At 44.5% G+C, this 16,352-nt stretch overlaps 3 protein-coding genes across 3 annotated transcripts; 1 reads left to right on the plus strand and 2 right to left on the minus strand.

The window, feature by feature from the left end:
- Window positions 1–943: 943 nt before the first annotated feature.
- On the minus strand, window positions 944–2,412 carry LOC129746066 (uncharacterized). The gene is made up of 2 exons (XM_055739505.1): window positions 1,666–2,412; window positions 944–1,601 (listed from the first exon to the last, which is right to left on the minus strand). Exons 1-2 carry the CDS (start codon window positions 2,410–2,412, stop codon window positions 984–986), a joined length of 1,365 nt encoding a protein of 454 aa, XP_055595480.1. The 3' UTR covers window positions 944–983.
- An 89-nt stretch (window positions 2,413–2,501) lies between these two features.
- On the minus strand, window positions 2,502–10,924 carry LOC129746067 (m7GpppX diphosphatase). The gene is made up of 3 exons (XM_055739507.1): window positions 10,103–10,924; window positions 9,866–10,011; window positions 2,502–3,032 (listed from the first exon to the last, which is right to left on the minus strand). The coding sequence occupies exons 1-3, from the start codon at window positions 10,719–10,721 to the stop codon at window positions 2,502–2,504; spliced, it is 1,296 nt and encodes a 431-aa protein (XP_055595482.1). The 5' UTR covers window positions 10,722–10,924.
- Window positions 10,925–12,228: 1,304 nt separating this feature from the next.
- Window positions 12,229–16,337, plus strand: LOC129744766 (exportin-2). The gene is made up of 7 exons (XM_055737465.1): window positions 12,229–12,502; window positions 12,587–12,852; window positions 13,373–14,910; window positions 14,968–15,059; window positions 15,116–15,422; window positions 15,488–15,655; window positions 15,719–16,337. Exons 1-7 carry the CDS (start codon window positions 12,418–12,420, stop codon window positions 16,179–16,181), a joined length of 2,919 nt encoding a protein of 972 aa, XP_055593440.1. The 5' UTR covers window positions 12,229–12,417; the 3' UTR covers window positions 16,182–16,337.
- Window positions 16,338–16,352: the final 15 nt, after the last annotated feature.

The following is a 16,352-nucleotide window of genomic DNA, read 5'->3' on the forward strand; positions in this document are numbered from 1 at the left end:
CGTCTCTCCATGAAACCGGCCTGATGACTTCCCACGAATCTGGGACAACACTTTGTAGGCGGAATTGAGGACAGTGATTGCTCGGTAATTCTCACAGTGAAATTTGTCGCCCTTCTTGTAGATGGGGCATATTGCCCCCTCCTTCCACTCCTCCGGTAGCTGTTCTATGTCCCAGATCCGGACTATCAACCGGTGTAGGCAATCGGCCAACTTGTCTGGGCCCATTTTGATGAGTTCAGCTGCGATGCCATCCTTCCCAGCCGACTTATTTCTATTCAGCTGGCGAATGGCTTCCTTAACTTCACTCATCGTTGGGATTGGCTCCTCTACGTCGTTGGCTACGCCGGCGATGTACCTTCCCCCACCGTCTTGATCTCCTGCATGTGCGCCGTTCAGGTGTTCATCGAAGTGCTGCTTCCACCTTTTCATCACCTCACGATTGTCCGTCAGGATGCCTCCGTCCTTATTCCGACACATTTCGGCTTGCGACACGAAACTTTTGCGGGATGCGCTGAGTTTCTGATAGAACTTTCGTGATTCTTGGGAACGATGCAGCTACTCCAGCTCCTCGAGCTCGTCCTCCTCCAGGGGCGCTTTTTCTCCTGGAAAATTCGGACTCACTTTCTCTTCCACTGTCGATGATTTTCCACGTTCCAGATCGGCACAGTAGATGGAACGCGGTTGTTGGACTACAGAGCTGCTGAAAATGCTTCAAAAAGTCAAAACGGAGGAAAAAAATGATTAAAGTATACCTCAGGTAACTACAATCTATTTAAAAAAAAATCGAAGTACAGCAACCTTGAACGATAAAGCCTTATTTAAAATTATTGGGTGGTTCCGTTTCCATTAATTTCTTTTACTTATACGTAATACAATCGTTTTACTATGAAATTCGGCAAATCCTGATTTTTCTCAATTTTCTATAGAAGAACAAAATCTTGCATTTCCAAAACAAATGCCTTTATACAAAACATCTTTGGTCCTTATGTTATATCCAGATAGCTCAGGGTGAAGCCAAGATTGTGTCGATAGCACTCGGGTACGTAGTTCGAATTGCTATCCAAATAGCGAACCGCGGTTCGGAACATCTGCTCCGATATTTCCACGTTAACCACATTGTAGTCCTGCATCCAAAAGTCGATTATGGGCTGATGGTCAAACTTCTCGTACCGATACATAACCTTCATCGCCCGGTGCCTGTCTAGATGAATAATTTTGTGAACTTTCTCGCTTGATTGCTGCTCTTCTTCGTTATCATCTGAATCGTCAACTTCGTTGTCATCAGTAGATTGTCTGCTGGTCTGTGGTCTCTGACTACTACTTGAATGGTCGGAGGACGAAGAATCTTCAGAATCTGAGGAAGGCTGGGAGATTTTGAAAACATTTAGATTGGCATCCATTATCTGCATCAGCATGTAAAACACGTCTCCGTTCAAACCGGGTCGACGCATCTCGAAAATGATTTTAAAAATTGGTGGTAATCCGAGATGTGAGATAAAGTTGAAATCGTTTACAGTTTTGCGCACCAGATACTGGAAGTGCGCCAAGTTTTGTTCAACTTTGAACAGACTCATCGAGACTGTGTTTGGCTCTACTATTTTCTGTGGAAGAAAATGAAATCAATGTTACTGTCTAATGATGATTTGAAATAGGCAAAAACTATACCTCAATTTGCTTCTCGAATCTCAAGTTCTCGTACCAGATCTTTGCACTTTGATTACGTTTCATGATTCCCAAATACTGCAGGCAGCGTTTGCAGTAGAAAAACCTATCCGCCTTCAAATGAACTCGTTTCATGTGTTTTCCATCCAACAGCGCATAGAACGGCCCGTAATATAAATCCTGTTCGGTTGGGGTGTAGCGGCTCGAATGTGGCGCCTTGGAGGAACATACTTCGTTCTCGGTGTTTCCTTCACTGCTGCCATTCTGATGGGGATGCTTATGGCAGTACCAATCGCTACTGTCCATAGTATCTGAGGGTAGTTCCAGGATCCTGTCAAATGCCACTGGTTGCTCATTGAGAGGGTTTTCGCAATTGCTACATACTATCTTATAGTTAACGTTCACTTCCAGAGCGCATTCCAGTCTCAAATTGGTACAGGCATTGTATTCATTGATCGCCAGCACCTCCGAGTGGAATTTGTTCTCGTTGGTATTGATTCGGAAGCAAATGTAGTTATTCTTGATCAGCAACGAGCTCAATGTTTGGGTGTGCAGTTTAAAATAATCACCCATTCGAAGCTCATAACGTTCGTCATTGTTCTGGGTGCTGATTATTATTCGATCTGAGCCCAAATCGATTTTTGTATTCCTTATCTCAGCAAATCGAATACTAAATAGTATGAAAAAGTTGGCACTTTGCAGTCTCGGTCGTAGTTCAACAAGCACACGATCTATGTTTCCGATAGGCATTTTTCTTGGTAAAATATTAGTATTTCAACTAGGTATAGTTATTATTGGATTAATTTAATTTTAGCTTTGATATGCGTCAAATAATTTATCTATTCTGCTAGCTTAACCCTTTTAGCCTCGGGTTCTTCGGTTCCGCTTCGGGCTGCTTTAAACTTCGCGTACAGTGTATCTGTTTCCTTAAGGACACAAGCCAATGTTGATTTTTGGTAGTATTCCGGTAACAATTCTAGATTGGAAATAACCGTGCTTAGGAGATGACTTTTCTCACACTTGATTCCTGGGGGATCGTGCTTTAGATAGGTAAAGTGAACGTGTAAGTGGTAGAAACTGGGTTGATAGTGCAGGTAGACTCGCAACTGATCCGGCGCTAGACCGTAGCGTTCTTTTATGGCTGCAGTTCCTTTGTCCCGGAGGTTTTTCAATAGAGGTAGATGGGCAGCAGTGAGATCACGCAACGATTTAATACCACGTGGTCGTACCAATGCTAGCAGATACAACTGTTCAAGGGTTCTACCGTCCCATTTTAGGTCCGGCAGGAGAATGAAACCGGTGTCGTCCGATGGGTCCTCGAATACGATACGTTCTTTTTCTTTGCGATGCTCGAGCACGTTGTACAGCCACTAAAAATATTTAAAAATAAAGTATAGTTTATAGGTTATCTATTTATTTATTTTAAAGTTCCTAAAAAAAACTTCTGCTAGTGGTTTTTTTTATCGTCGAAGTCAATATTTTCTTATCGATCCCCCTGGCGTAGAGGATAACCTTCCAGTCTTCTAAGCCAACGGTCATGAGATCAAATCCCGGTCACGGCATACATGGTACACTTTCTATGGGTTGGTGGTTTTAGCATTTGCAAGATGCTAGCCATCATGTCCTCGAAAGATGTACGCTCAGAGTAAAGGGAAAGGAATCTTTTCGAGGAAACATTAAGTTTCATTGAGATCCTGTACGTGTTTGTGTTCGTTTTTTAATAAGAAGATTCCCTGAAGGCATGGTGATTTAAGACGGTAGTTCCACCTGCTCGGGGTCTAAAGCAGACACGTGTGGTCATCGAGCCAGATGAAGGCGACGAATGAGGTCCGGCGCGTGCGTTGAAGAGGAGCAGTCCATCTTCAGGAGGAGCCGCCGAAGGCAGTAAGGAGACGCGAATGTGTATGTTGAGGAGGAGCGTTGAGATTTGTCTCTATCGTAGCATTCGATAGGACAATAACAACATGCACATAATTAACAAACAATTACTAAAGTAACTGTTGGGACACCTGATCACCCTAGAGGGTTTTTATCACTGGGCTCCTCCGCTGACATTATGCTGTCAACTGGATCGACGTCATCAAGTGAATGACAGGCATCAACGTGTTAGATCGTCATCTTGTAATCGCAACTTAAAGAGCGCGCACGCGATAAATTTTATATCCGTTTTTAATTAAAGTCTATTTTATTGTACCCCGATGTTCTTACTATAATGTAAATATCACCTCGTCAACGGGGATACAACAGTGGCGACGAATGTGCGTATTAATCGACGGTTTTTGCATCGCCCCGTAGATTAATCGCGAGAACCCGTGAGGACAGCAGTTAACCTCAAAACGCGCGCCAATTTCCACACACCACGATGGAAGAGCACAACCGGGGGATCAATCCGCCCGGCCAAGGAGGTCATCGTCCGGGATTCAATCCACCCGACCAAAACGGACCATCCTTCCAGCAGCAGCAGCAACCACCAACTACGGATGTCATCATCGTTCAGCTCCTCCAGCAGCTGCAGCAGCAGCAAACAATCACCAATCAACTCCTCCAGCAGCAGCGGGAATCGGCAAACCAGCATCAAGGCCTCCTCCAGCAGCAGGAGTCAATTTTCCGTGAGGCCATGTCCACCATCAAAGTGAGTGTACCACCCAATCCGGAAGCGATTCTGGATTCGCTAGCAGGGAACATCCGAGAGTTCCAGTATGACCCCGAAAGTCAAACGACTTTTGCTGTCTGGTTTGCCCGATACGAGGATCTTTTTGCGAAGGATGCAGAGCGGTTGGATGATGCAGCAAAAGTGCGGTTGCTGTTGCGACGTCTTGGCAGTAATGAGCACTACAGGTATGTCAGCTATATTTTACCTAGTGCTCCGAAAGATTTCACGTTCGACAGCACTGTGGCCAAACTAAAAGTGCTTTTCGGCAGCAAGGAGTCGGCCGTGAAAAAGCGGTTTTCGACCCTCAATGTTACCAAGACGTCGACCGAAGATTTCGTGACGTTTGGCTGCCGTGTGAACAAAATGTGCGTCGAGTTCGAGCTTACCAAGCTAACAGAAGAGCATTTTAAATGCTTAATTTTCGTCTGTGGCCTAAAGTCGGAATGCGACTCAGAAATAAGAACCAGGCTCCTGACGAAAATCGAACACGACGATGACGTCACGCTCGAATCATTGATGACCGAATGTCAACGGTTGATCAATCTTAAAAGTGATGCAGCGATGATTGAAGCCTCACCGAGCCAAGTTCAAGCCATCAAAGGCAAACAAAACTTCCGGAAGCAATTCCACAAGGCTTTTCCTAAACGAGAGCAGCAACAAAACAGCAACAACCGCAAAAAGGGACCCGCTACACCGTGCTGGAACTGTGGTGCAATGCACTTTTCAAACCACTGCAGTTTCCGCAACCACCAGTGTTCCGATTGTAAGCAACGGGGCCACAAGGAGGGCTATTGCCCCAGCTCAAGGCGTTCATCGAGTGGCCCGAATCAAAGAGGGAGGAAGTTCTCCACCAACACCATCACCCTAGCCATCAACTCGGTGGAAAGCAAACGTCGTTTTGTGTGGGTGGAGATCAACAACCATCCAGTCAAGCTGCAACTGGATACCGCATCGGACATCACCATCGTGTCGAACAAAACCTGGGAACGGATTGGCAAACCTGCTGCTCTTCCTATTACTCAAAGTGCCAAGTCCGCTTCCGGTGAGCAAGTTCCCCTCCAGTTCGAGTTCGACTGTAGCATCAGCATCAACGGAACAGCACACACCAGCCGCGTGTTTGTTTGCTCTGGTTCGCTCAACCTAATGGGTATCGACATCATCGACAAATTCATGCTCTGGTCCGTGCCCATCGACAACTTCTGCAGCCATGTAAGTAGCATCCAAACCAACACTAATTCCCTTCAGAAAGCATTTCCGAAACTGTTTAGTTCGACGTTGGGAAAATGCACGAAAACGGTGGTGAAATTCGAGCTAAAAGAAAACGTGCAGTGTTCCGTCCAAAGCGACCGGTCTCGTATGCTATGTTAGCAATTGTGGATCAAGAGCTCGACCGATTACAAAAGCTGAACATCATCTCGCCGGTCGATTACTCGGAGTGGGCCGCTCCGATCGTCGTCGTCCGCAAGGCTAATGGCACCATTAGAATTTGCGGAGATTATTCAACCGGATTGAACGACCGACTTCAGTCACATCAATATCCTCTGCCGGTTCCGCAAGACATCTTCTCCAAGCTCGCAGGGTGCACAATTTTCAGTCAAATTGACTTGACTGATGCGTTTCTGCAGATAGAGGTCGACGACAGTTGCAAACACCTTCTCACCATCAACACCCACCGCGGTTTGTACCAATATAACCGCCTTTCTCCGGGAGTAAAAGCAGCGCCAGGGGCCTTCCAACAATTGATCGATACGATGTTGGCTGGTCTCCCCGGAACGTCCGGATATTTCGACGACTTAGTAGTGGGTGGCCGGAACGAAAAAGAACATCAGCAGCATCTTTTCCAAACTCTCCAGCGACTGCAAGAGTTTGGTTTCACCATCCGTCCGGAAAAATGTTCTTTTGGGCAGAAACAAATCCGTTATTTGGGTCACATTCTGGACAGCCAAGGCCTTCGACCAGACCCAGCCAAAATTGAAGCCATCAAGAACCTGCCAGCACCCAATGACATCTCCGGCGTTCGGTCCTTCTTAGGGGCCATTAACTTCTACGGGAAATTTGTGCCGAATATGCGGGACCTACGGTATCCTTTGGATGAGCTTCTCAAAGCAAACAACTCATTCAACTGGAACAAATCCTGCCAGCAGTCTTTTATGAAATTTAAGGAGATCTTGTCGTCTGATCTTCTGTTAACCCATTATGACCCGCAAAAAGAAATCGTCGTTTCGGCAGATGCATCATCGATTGGCATTGGTGCAACCATTTGCCATAAGTTTCCCGATGGAAGGTTAAAGGTCGTGCAACATGCTTCCCGAGCCCTCACGGCCACTGAGCAGCGCTATTCCCAACCAGACCGTGAAGGACTTGCGATCGTCTATGCCGTCACCAAATTTCACAAGTTCCTTTTCGGCCGGCACTTCCGGCTCCAAACAGACCACATGCCCCTTCTACGAATCTTTGGCAGCAAGAAGGGCATCCCGAACTACACAGCCAACCGGCTCCAGCGGTGGGCGCTTACACTACTCTCATACGACTTTGCAATCGAGTACGTGTCCACAGACAAGTTCGGAAATGCTGACATCCTATCACGACTCATCAGTCAGCATGTCAAGCCGGATGAAGACTTCGTAGTCGCCTGCACCAACGTGGAAGAGGATTTAAGGTCAGTTATCACAAGTAATATTAATCACCTACCTCTCAGTTTTAGTATGGTGCAAAACGCAACACAATCCGATTCTTTACTGGGTAAGGTGGCCCGTTATACAAGTGCTGGATGGCCACGCAATCGTTCCGATCTTAAGGATTGGGAGCTACAATGTTTCTTCGACCGCCGTGAAAGTCTGACCGTGGTCCAAGTTTGCGTCGTATTCGGCGAAAGGCTTGTGGTTCCCCAAATCTACCGCAAACGTTGTCTCGCCCAGCTCCACAAAGGCCACCCGGGCATCCAGAGGATGAAATCCATCGCCCGAAGCTTCGTTTACTGGCCCAGTATCGATCAGCACATCATCGACTACGTCAAGGCTTGCCAGCCATGCGCTTCCGTTGCTCGCACTGCAGAAAAAGCTCCGCCTGTTCCTTGGCCTGCTACACCTGGTCCATGGTATCGGGTTCACATCGATTACGCAGGCCCACTCGACGGTGATTATTTCCTGGTAGTCGTCGATGCTCACAGCAAGTGGCCAGAAATATTCCCCACGAAAAGCATAACTTCAGGCGCCACAATCAACATTCTGCGCTCACTTTTTGCCAACAAGGGAATGCCCGAGGTTTTGGTCTCCGATAACGGCACGCAATTCACCAGCGCAGATTTTGGCAAATTCTGCAGCGAAAATGGCATCAACCACCTTACTACAGCCCCATTCCATCCGCAATCCAACGGCCAAGCCGAAAGATTTGTGGACAGTTTCAAGAGAGCGACGAAGAAAATCCAGCAGGGGGGAAGGATCCGTTAAGCAAGCTTTGAATACCTTTCTGCTTACTTAACGGACAACCCCGAATGCCAACGTACCTGAGGGTAAATCGCCAGCGGAATTAATGTACGGTCGACCGATTCGTACATGCCTGGATTTACTACGAATTCCACAACCAAAGCCGAAAGTCGAGATGGAAGAATCCAACAAACAACCAAGGTCGTTCGAGCGCAAACAACTAGTCTACGCCAAGGTTTACGCAAACAACAAGTGGACTTGGGAACCAGGAGAGGTGCTAGAGAAAGTCGGGCACGTGATGTACAACGTTTGGGTAAACGACCGGAAGCTGATTCGGTCTCACATCAACCAACTTCGTCAACGTTTTCCGGCTCAAGAAAAATCTGGTCCATCAACAACAAAAGACACCCATCTGCCTCTTAGCATCTTGTTGGATGAATGGGACCTCCCGTTCCAGACTGAAACGACACCGAATCCCGAGCCAGGGCTTGAACCAATGCTGCAATCACCTGCTCAACGTTCATCTGTCCATGTCCCGTCTTCGTTGTCCAGTGACCAGTCGTCAGCGTCTTCATCTTCGTCTACGTCAACATCTGCAGACTTCGAGTCTGCCAACGACTCTACTCCAGCTCTTAGGCGTTCTACCCGTACTCGTAGACCGCCTCAAAGGTTCCTGCCGTACCGTCGGTATTAGGAGGGAGATGTTGGGACACCTGATCACCCTAGAGGGTTTTTATCACTGGGCTCCTCCGCTGACATTATGCTGTCAACTGGATCGACGTCATCAAGTGAATGACAGGCATCAACGTGTTAGATCGTCATCTTGTAATCGCAACTTAAAGAGCGCGCACGCGATAAATTTTATATCCGTTTTTAATTAAAGTCTATTTTATTGTACCCCGATGTTCTTACTATAATGTAAATATCACCTCGTCAACGGGGATACAACAGTAACCATATAGATGGTTTCTGTATAACAAACAGTTAGGTGAAGTGTAATAAAGTATTCCAAGTTCTACCATCACATAGAACAGATCTCTCCTTTCCACTGCCCAAAATGCTTCCAACAATAGTTTGCACACTGTCTTCGTCTTCTTCTTATATTTTAGGTGTGAATTTGGTTGTCCATCGATCCAACGGTAACAGCGACACTGTCTTCGATTCTGGAAAGTTTAGTTCGGGATCTTAGCTGTAGGCCCCACTGTCACGAGATCTGCGAACACTTGACTACAAGGAACTACAAAAAGACGTAGCTTTAAACCTATTTTTTAGAAAGAAGTGATATCAAGACGCGACATGATGTCAATAACACAAAATCCTACCCTTAGAATTTTAAGGATAATCATGGTGTCTCACATTCGTGAATGATTGATTATTTTTCTAATAAAAAAAAATAATAATCCAATAAAGAAAATCACACACTTTACTCGCTAACAAAATGTGCGAGTAAAATTCATACCAGCGGATTTTCCAGCGAGATAAACTTACCAGGAATAACACACTTCAAAAATCAGTACGATTAATTTTCTGAGTGGGTGATCGAAATTGCACACCATGCTAACAGGGTACTAACTAATCATGCGAAAAAGTTTCACAATTTTGGAATGTCGTCAGCTCAACATACCATCGAACCGACAGATAGACATAACAACAAAACGGCAGCGCACCGTTTGAAAAATTATAAATCGAACAGCGACGTCGCAGAGAACAAAGTGCACAAAACGAAATTCAGCGAGCACGGTCATCGTCGGTCGCAGTCTTTTACCACACCACACACGCATTTTCAGTTCGGTCGAATATTTCGTGCGAATGTTATAGATGTAGGTAAGTACATTTACCTACTACACTCATGATTCATCGACCATGCTGTTGCTGATTAACTGACGACGTCGACAGACTTCAAGGTTAGTGGCATTCGTCAATGAAAAATTTGAGCAGTGGTCTTTGAGATGGAGTAGGTAAATGTAAAATAGAAACGACTCCTACGAAAGTAGTATCTGAGCGAATGAATGTTCCCTCTACCCGAGATTAGGTTAATGAACGAACCCGTTAGCGCAGACAATAACAATTTTTGTAAGCAGAAAAATATGATAAGCCATTGGGAGAGCTCTTATTAATTACTTACCTCCAGGCTCAGCTGTTCCTGGTTCAAGTGGGGCAATGTCACGGTCTGATAATCGTGAGCAGTTTCTTCAATAAGATAGATTTCTTGAGCGGAGTATTTCACGATCAGCTTCTCGTTGGCTGGGTAGATTATTGTTACTTTGAGTTCTGGGTCGAAGAAACAAAGAGAATTGAAAGGGGGTTAATCTACTTTCGAAAAAATATCCTCAATTAGTAGTAAGGTAAAAAACAAGCTTACGATTGATTTCCGGATCGGTCACGCACTGGAAGCTGCCGTAGATATCGTTGATGAATTCGGTCTTTAACCTGGAAGCCGATGAGAAGAAGCTGAAGCACCTCGATGCTTCCACTGATGCAGTTTCACTTTCACTGTTGGCTTTTGTTTTTGGCAACGTTGCTGAACGCTGATCGCCTTCGTTGTCGCCGTCGGAATTTGCTTTCGTCACCGACGAGACAAGCAATTGCTGCTCCGTAAATGCCTTCTTTTCCAATACGACGATGGCGTAATCGTTCCCGTCACCTTTTGCAGATAAATTCGTGAAATGGCCCACAAGCGAGACCGATTTCTGAGCGCTGTTGTTGTTTAGAATGCGATCTGGGACAAAATAACCCAAATCGTATGGCTGCTTGCAATCGTCACCATTAGCTGTGTTGGCGCAACTTCCATCTGTGGATGTTGACTGACCTTGATGCCGACGCTTGGAACCTTCATTGTCGTCGCCCCGTTTGGCGTCGCATGTGGTGGCGTCTTCGACGACAGCGGATGTGCTGTTGTTGGTATTGGTGCTGTTTTCGTTCGTTTGATTTGCTGCTGACGATGGCGACGATTGATTTTGATTGGCGAGGTCTTCTAGCATGTTCAAGTTTCCTGTAACTGGTTAGCTAATGGCATACAGGATTCACTTTTAGGTCCACAGAACAAGATTTACTGATATCTAACCAGTTTAACAAATTTAAACACAACAGAACGACTTAACTCAGGAAAACGTAACTTTAAAATCTGCGCGGCGATCTTCAAATTTCTGCAGCTTCGGTTTTTTTGTGGGAGTGTGCGTGTGTTATCAAGGGGTTAAGCTATTTTACCGAACGCGCTAGATTTTTTTTCCGTTTGGTAAAACACGGCTGCTGCTGACATCTCTTCACGGCGCGTTCGTAAACTGATTTGTTTGGGTGACGGTCTCAAAAATTCACTAATTCACGTGTCTTCAGCCTTTAATCATCTTGATCTGGAGAAGTTATTCAGCAAACGTCATTAAACGTCAATTGACGGATCATTAAAAAAAAAAAAGTCAAATGTCTGTCTGGCAGATGTTTCGCACCCACTTTTTCCCTCTGTGTTGTTTTTTTTTCGTTTCACTGCCCCGACTTTTAAACCTCCGGCTTGTTGGTCGCATGCCGCAGTACGCAGAACCAATCATGAAGTCTGCGGCGCGATAAAAATTTGTCGATCTTAAGCGACCAACATGCCTCTCAACCGATTTTTTTTTTAAATAAGTGTGAGAGAAATGATCTTTTTTACAGTTTTGGGCACCAAAAATAAAATTTGTGAGGAAATTTATTCGTTATTTCAAAATTAAGCTAAATGAGAAATCATAAAAAAAAATCTCATCGCATAAAGAAAATAAAAATTCCCCTCTCATTCCAATCAAGCCGCCATCATGCAGGGCAATTTTTCCACAGTTCACAGTCTGCCAAGTTCCAATGGTAGCGAATGGTTGAACAAAGGCTGAAATAGTGTTATGGAAGCAACTCTTCAACTCCTTTCATTGGCTGCACTGAATCTTCTTTAAACGCTGAAACATGGTTATAGTTTGTCTTTATTCAACCATTAAGCTGAAGCAGCAATTACGATTTAGCTCAGCTTTTGTTCAGCGAATTGCCGTTCTTAAGCAGCCAAAATGTTAATTGCGAGTTTAATAACGGCGTGTTCGTAAATTGATTTTTTTCTGTCGAAGTGATTTTTTTCATCGATGCTGGCGTTCGTAAATTAAACAAACTTTATAAAAAAGCATTGGAAGGTGATTTGACATCTACCAAAAAAATCGATGCATTACATAAAAATCAATTTACGAACACGCCATAAGTTGACGAACATAAAACCAACTGTTAATTAAATCTCGACAAAAGACATTAGAAAAGGCGAAATTGCATGAGGTTACAAAGAGGAATAAAGTTGACTGATTTTCAAATTTCCAAAATGTTGAATACGAATATCACTGTTGATTTATTTACTTTTATCCTCTTTTCGAACAATAAGTTCATGCTCCCATTTCAAATAAAGCGCCTGAATTGGCGAATTCGCAAAGGCGGTAAAATGTGGTAACACCGAAAAAATTGCAATCTGTCACTTTTTTCGGCGATTCGCGTTTCACAACGGCCGGTTTGTTTGTTGCATTTGGACGCCTTGCGTGTGAGCAGAAATAATTGTGTGAATTATCTGTAACAAAAAGAGTCCTGTTTGTTCGCGTTTTTCTGAAAAAGAATTCTTTTCATTGCATCGGAAGTAAAGATTTGATATAGAATTGTTATCTCAATCGTCCGACTCCACTCGCCATGGAAATCAACGAGAACAACTTTGAGCGTCTCGCAAATTATTTGCAACAAACGCTCAGCCCTGATCCTGAAGTGCGTCGCCCCGGTAAGTCCATTTAAATATGCATTCGACTTGTTCGTACAGATAAGTAAGGTTAGGTCCTTGAATAATTCCCTTGATCCCTTGCAGCGGAACGGTTCATCGAGAGCATCGAAATTAGCCAGAATTATCCGCTGTTGTGTTTGCATCTCGTCGAACGACCCCAGGTGGACATCACGATTCGGGTGGCGGCAGCCATTGCGTTCAAGAACTTTGTCAAACGCAACTGGGGCTATCACTTGGAGAACGATGGCCCCGATAAAGTGGCCGAGTCGGACCGGAACGGAATCAAGTCGATGATTGTTCCGTTGATGTTGAAGTCACCGCTGTCAATCCAGAAGCAGCTGAGCGATGCGGTATGTATTGTTGGTGAAATTGCATGTAGTTGACGATAATCGTTTTGTAAAATTACATTATTAATTATGTACATTATATCAAGTCAAGGAAATTTTACAGGGAGAAAAAAAATTCTGGAATGAATGAACACTATGTTTTAGTTAAAGTTGAATTAGGAACATATCTAACATTACACAAGGAAATAGGTAAAAACTATAGAACTTTAAAAGTAAATTAAAAAAAGATAAATACATTGTAACCTGCTATGTGACAAATGAGTAATTGTTACCTAGCGAAATATCGAAATATTTACCGAACAGACGGGCTAAAAATTTTCATCATAATTAGGGTTAGAAGGCCAAAAAATTATCGAACGCTCGTTTTAATTTTTTTTTTTCTTTTACCGAAAAATCGAGTATCATAACCGAAATTTCGGCAAATTCTACTGAAATTGTTTTTTTGAATGTTTGGTAAAGAATAACGAAACCGAACACCCACTAACCGTTCGTAATTTGGAAAATCTGTTTTGCAACCATCCAGGTCAGCATCATCGGCAAGTACGACTTCCCGCTCAAGTGGCCGCAGCTTATGGACGAAATGATTGAAAAATTTGCTACCGGCGATTTCAACATCATTAACGGTGTCCTCCAGACGGCACATTCGCTCTTCAAGCGCTACCGGTTCGAATTCAAATCTCAAGAACTGTGGGAAGAGATCAAGTTTGTGTTGGACAAGCTGGCTAAGCCTCTGACGGATTTGCTACAGGCTACCATTGGGCTGGCCGAAGCGCACTCCAGCAACGAGGAAGCCCTGAAGATTATCTACGGCTCGCTGGTGTTGGTATGTAAGGTATTCTATTCGTTAAATTCACAGGATTTGCCTGAATTTTTCGAAGACAATATGGAAACGTGGATGAAAGCGTTCCATGGTATGTTGACGGTAGATATCGGTTGTCTAAAGACCCCGGACGATGAGGATGCGGGAGTCTTGGAGCATTTGCGCTCCCAAGTTTGTGAGAATCTCTGCCTGTATGCACAAAAATATGACGAGGAGTTCAGTCCATATATGCCGCAATTTGTGACTGCCGTTTGGGAACTGCTCGTTAATACAGGAATTATGACAAAGTACGACACTCTTGTCTCAAATGCATTGAACTTTTTGAGTACGGTCGCTGACCGAAACCATTATCGGCACCTGTTCGAAGATCCGAATGTATTGGCGAGCATCTGCGAGAAGGTTATCATCCCGAATATGGACTTCCGTTTGTCGGATGAGGAACTGTTCGAAGACAATCCAGAAGAGTACATTAGGCGAGATATCGAGGGATCTGATGTGGAAACCAGGCGCCGTGCAGCATGTGATTTAGTCAAGACCCTATTCCAAAACTTCGAGGGAAAAATCATCGAGATATTCGGACAGTATTTGCAGGTTTTGTTGGCTAAATATGCTGAAAATCCAGCCAATAATTGGAAAACCAAGGATACCGCAATTTACCTGGTTACGTCAATGGCATCCAAAGGTCAAACTCAGAAGCACGGTGTCACGCAAACTTCCGAGTTGGTCCCACTTCCCCAGTTCACCCAGCAGCAAATCATTCCCGAGTTGGAGCGAGCGGACGTCAATGAGCTACCTGTTCTGAAAGCTGATGCCCTCAAGTTCATCATGACCTTCCGCACAATTCTGGGACCGCAGATCATTGTAGCTACCCTGCCCTTGGTGGCAAAACATCTGGCCGCTGGAAATGTGGTCGTTCACAGCTATGCCGCATGTGCAATCGATAAAATCCTCACCATGAAGGGTCCAGATAACAAACCGATCGTCACGAAGGAAATTTTGGCACCGTTGAGCGCTGAATTGATTACCGGACTGTTCGCTGCATTTACCGTCCAAGGCTCTAATGAAAATGAGTACATTATGAAGTGCATAATGCGTACTCTCAACACTCTTCAGGAGGCATCGTTGCCGTTCATGATTGTAGTGTTGCCAAGACTGACGGAAATACTAACGGTGGTTTCCAGAAATCCATCGAAGCCGCATTTCAATCACTACTTGTTCGAAACATTGTCACTATCTGTGAAGTAAGTTTTGGAAAATTGTTATTAGACGTCAGGTTAACTATTTGATTTCTTTTCTAGATTGGTATGCAAGGCAGATCCAAATGCAGTAAGTTCATTTGAAGAAGCGTTGTTTCCTGTATTCCAAGGAATTTTGCAGCAAGATGTTCTCGGTAAGGTTTCATAGAATCACTGAAAGTTCAAGTTATTATATCTGGATCTCTTATAGAATTCATGCCGTATGTTTTCCAAATGCTGTCACTGTTTTTGGAGATTCGCGAGGGAAAGAGTGCCATTCCCGATACCTACCTGTCGCTGTTTCCCTGCTTGTTGGCACCGGCTTTGTGGGAGCGGCCCGGCAACGTCACGCCGCTGATTCGTCTTCTTTGCGCCTTTGTACGGCAGGCATCACCTCAGATTAGTGCCGAGGGAAAGCTAAACGGCGTGCTGGGGGTATTCCAGAAGATGATCGCCTCCAAAAGTAACGATCACGAAGGTTTCTATCTGATGCAAAACCTGCTGATGCATTATCCTCCGTGAGTTTCATGCTTGTTAAACGTTTTAAATTTTACGTTAAGGATTTGGTTTTGTTTTGTTTCAGTGAGGAGCTCGGACAAAGTATGCGTCAAATATTCTCATTGCTTTTCCAGAGATTGAGCTCGTCCAAAACAACGAAATTTGTGCGCAGTTTCATCGTGTTCCTTTGTCTGTACGCGGCCCGCGTTGGACCTCAAGCTTTGATTCAAATGATTGATGGAATTCAAGCTTCGTAAGTTTAATGTGATGTTTAAAATATGTTCAATTATAAAAGAAACCCTTTTATTTTTAATAGAATGTTCGGAATGGTTATTGAACGAATTTTCATCGCCGATATGAATAAAGTATCCGGGGAGGTTGAACAGAAAATAGTCTCGGTCGGTGTTACTCGTTTATTGTGCGAGTGTGCCGAAATGATCAGTGAACCGTACGTCAAATTTTGGCCACTACTTTTGCAATCCGTTATCCAGGTCTTCGAGCTGCCCCCGGATGAGAACAACATCGAAGGGGATACGTTTATCGAGATCGAAGACGTTCCTGGATATCAGGCGGCTTACTCGCAGCTGAACTTTGCCCAAGCAAAACCAGTTGATCCGCTGCCGGACGTAGCCAATAGTCGGCAATTTTTGGTACAAAATCTCGGCAAGCTGGCTCAAAGCAATCCAGGTAAGATCGGGGCCCTGGTGTCGTCGTTGACGGCAGCGCACCAGGAAGCCTTGCAAAAATACTGCGCCCAAAGCGGGGTGCAAATTGCATAAAGTGAATTCTTGCTTGCTTATTGCACTAGGTGTTACTGTATGATTAGTTATTTCTTTTTCTGTTCGAAGCCAACTACATTGATGCATAGAATAGTTCACCAGTATAGCTGTAAATGTCTAACAATAAAACTACTAAGTGTTACTTTTTGATAAGAAGGGGTGTGTACCTAT

Source organism: Uranotaenia lowii, chromosome 2 (genome assembly GCF_029784155.1).
Source record: "Uranotaenia lowii strain MFRU-FL chromosome 2, ASM2978415v1, whole genome shotgun sequence".
In the NCBI taxonomy this organism is placed as follows: Eukaryota; Metazoa; Arthropoda; class Insecta; order Diptera; family Culicidae; genus Uranotaenia; species Uranotaenia lowii.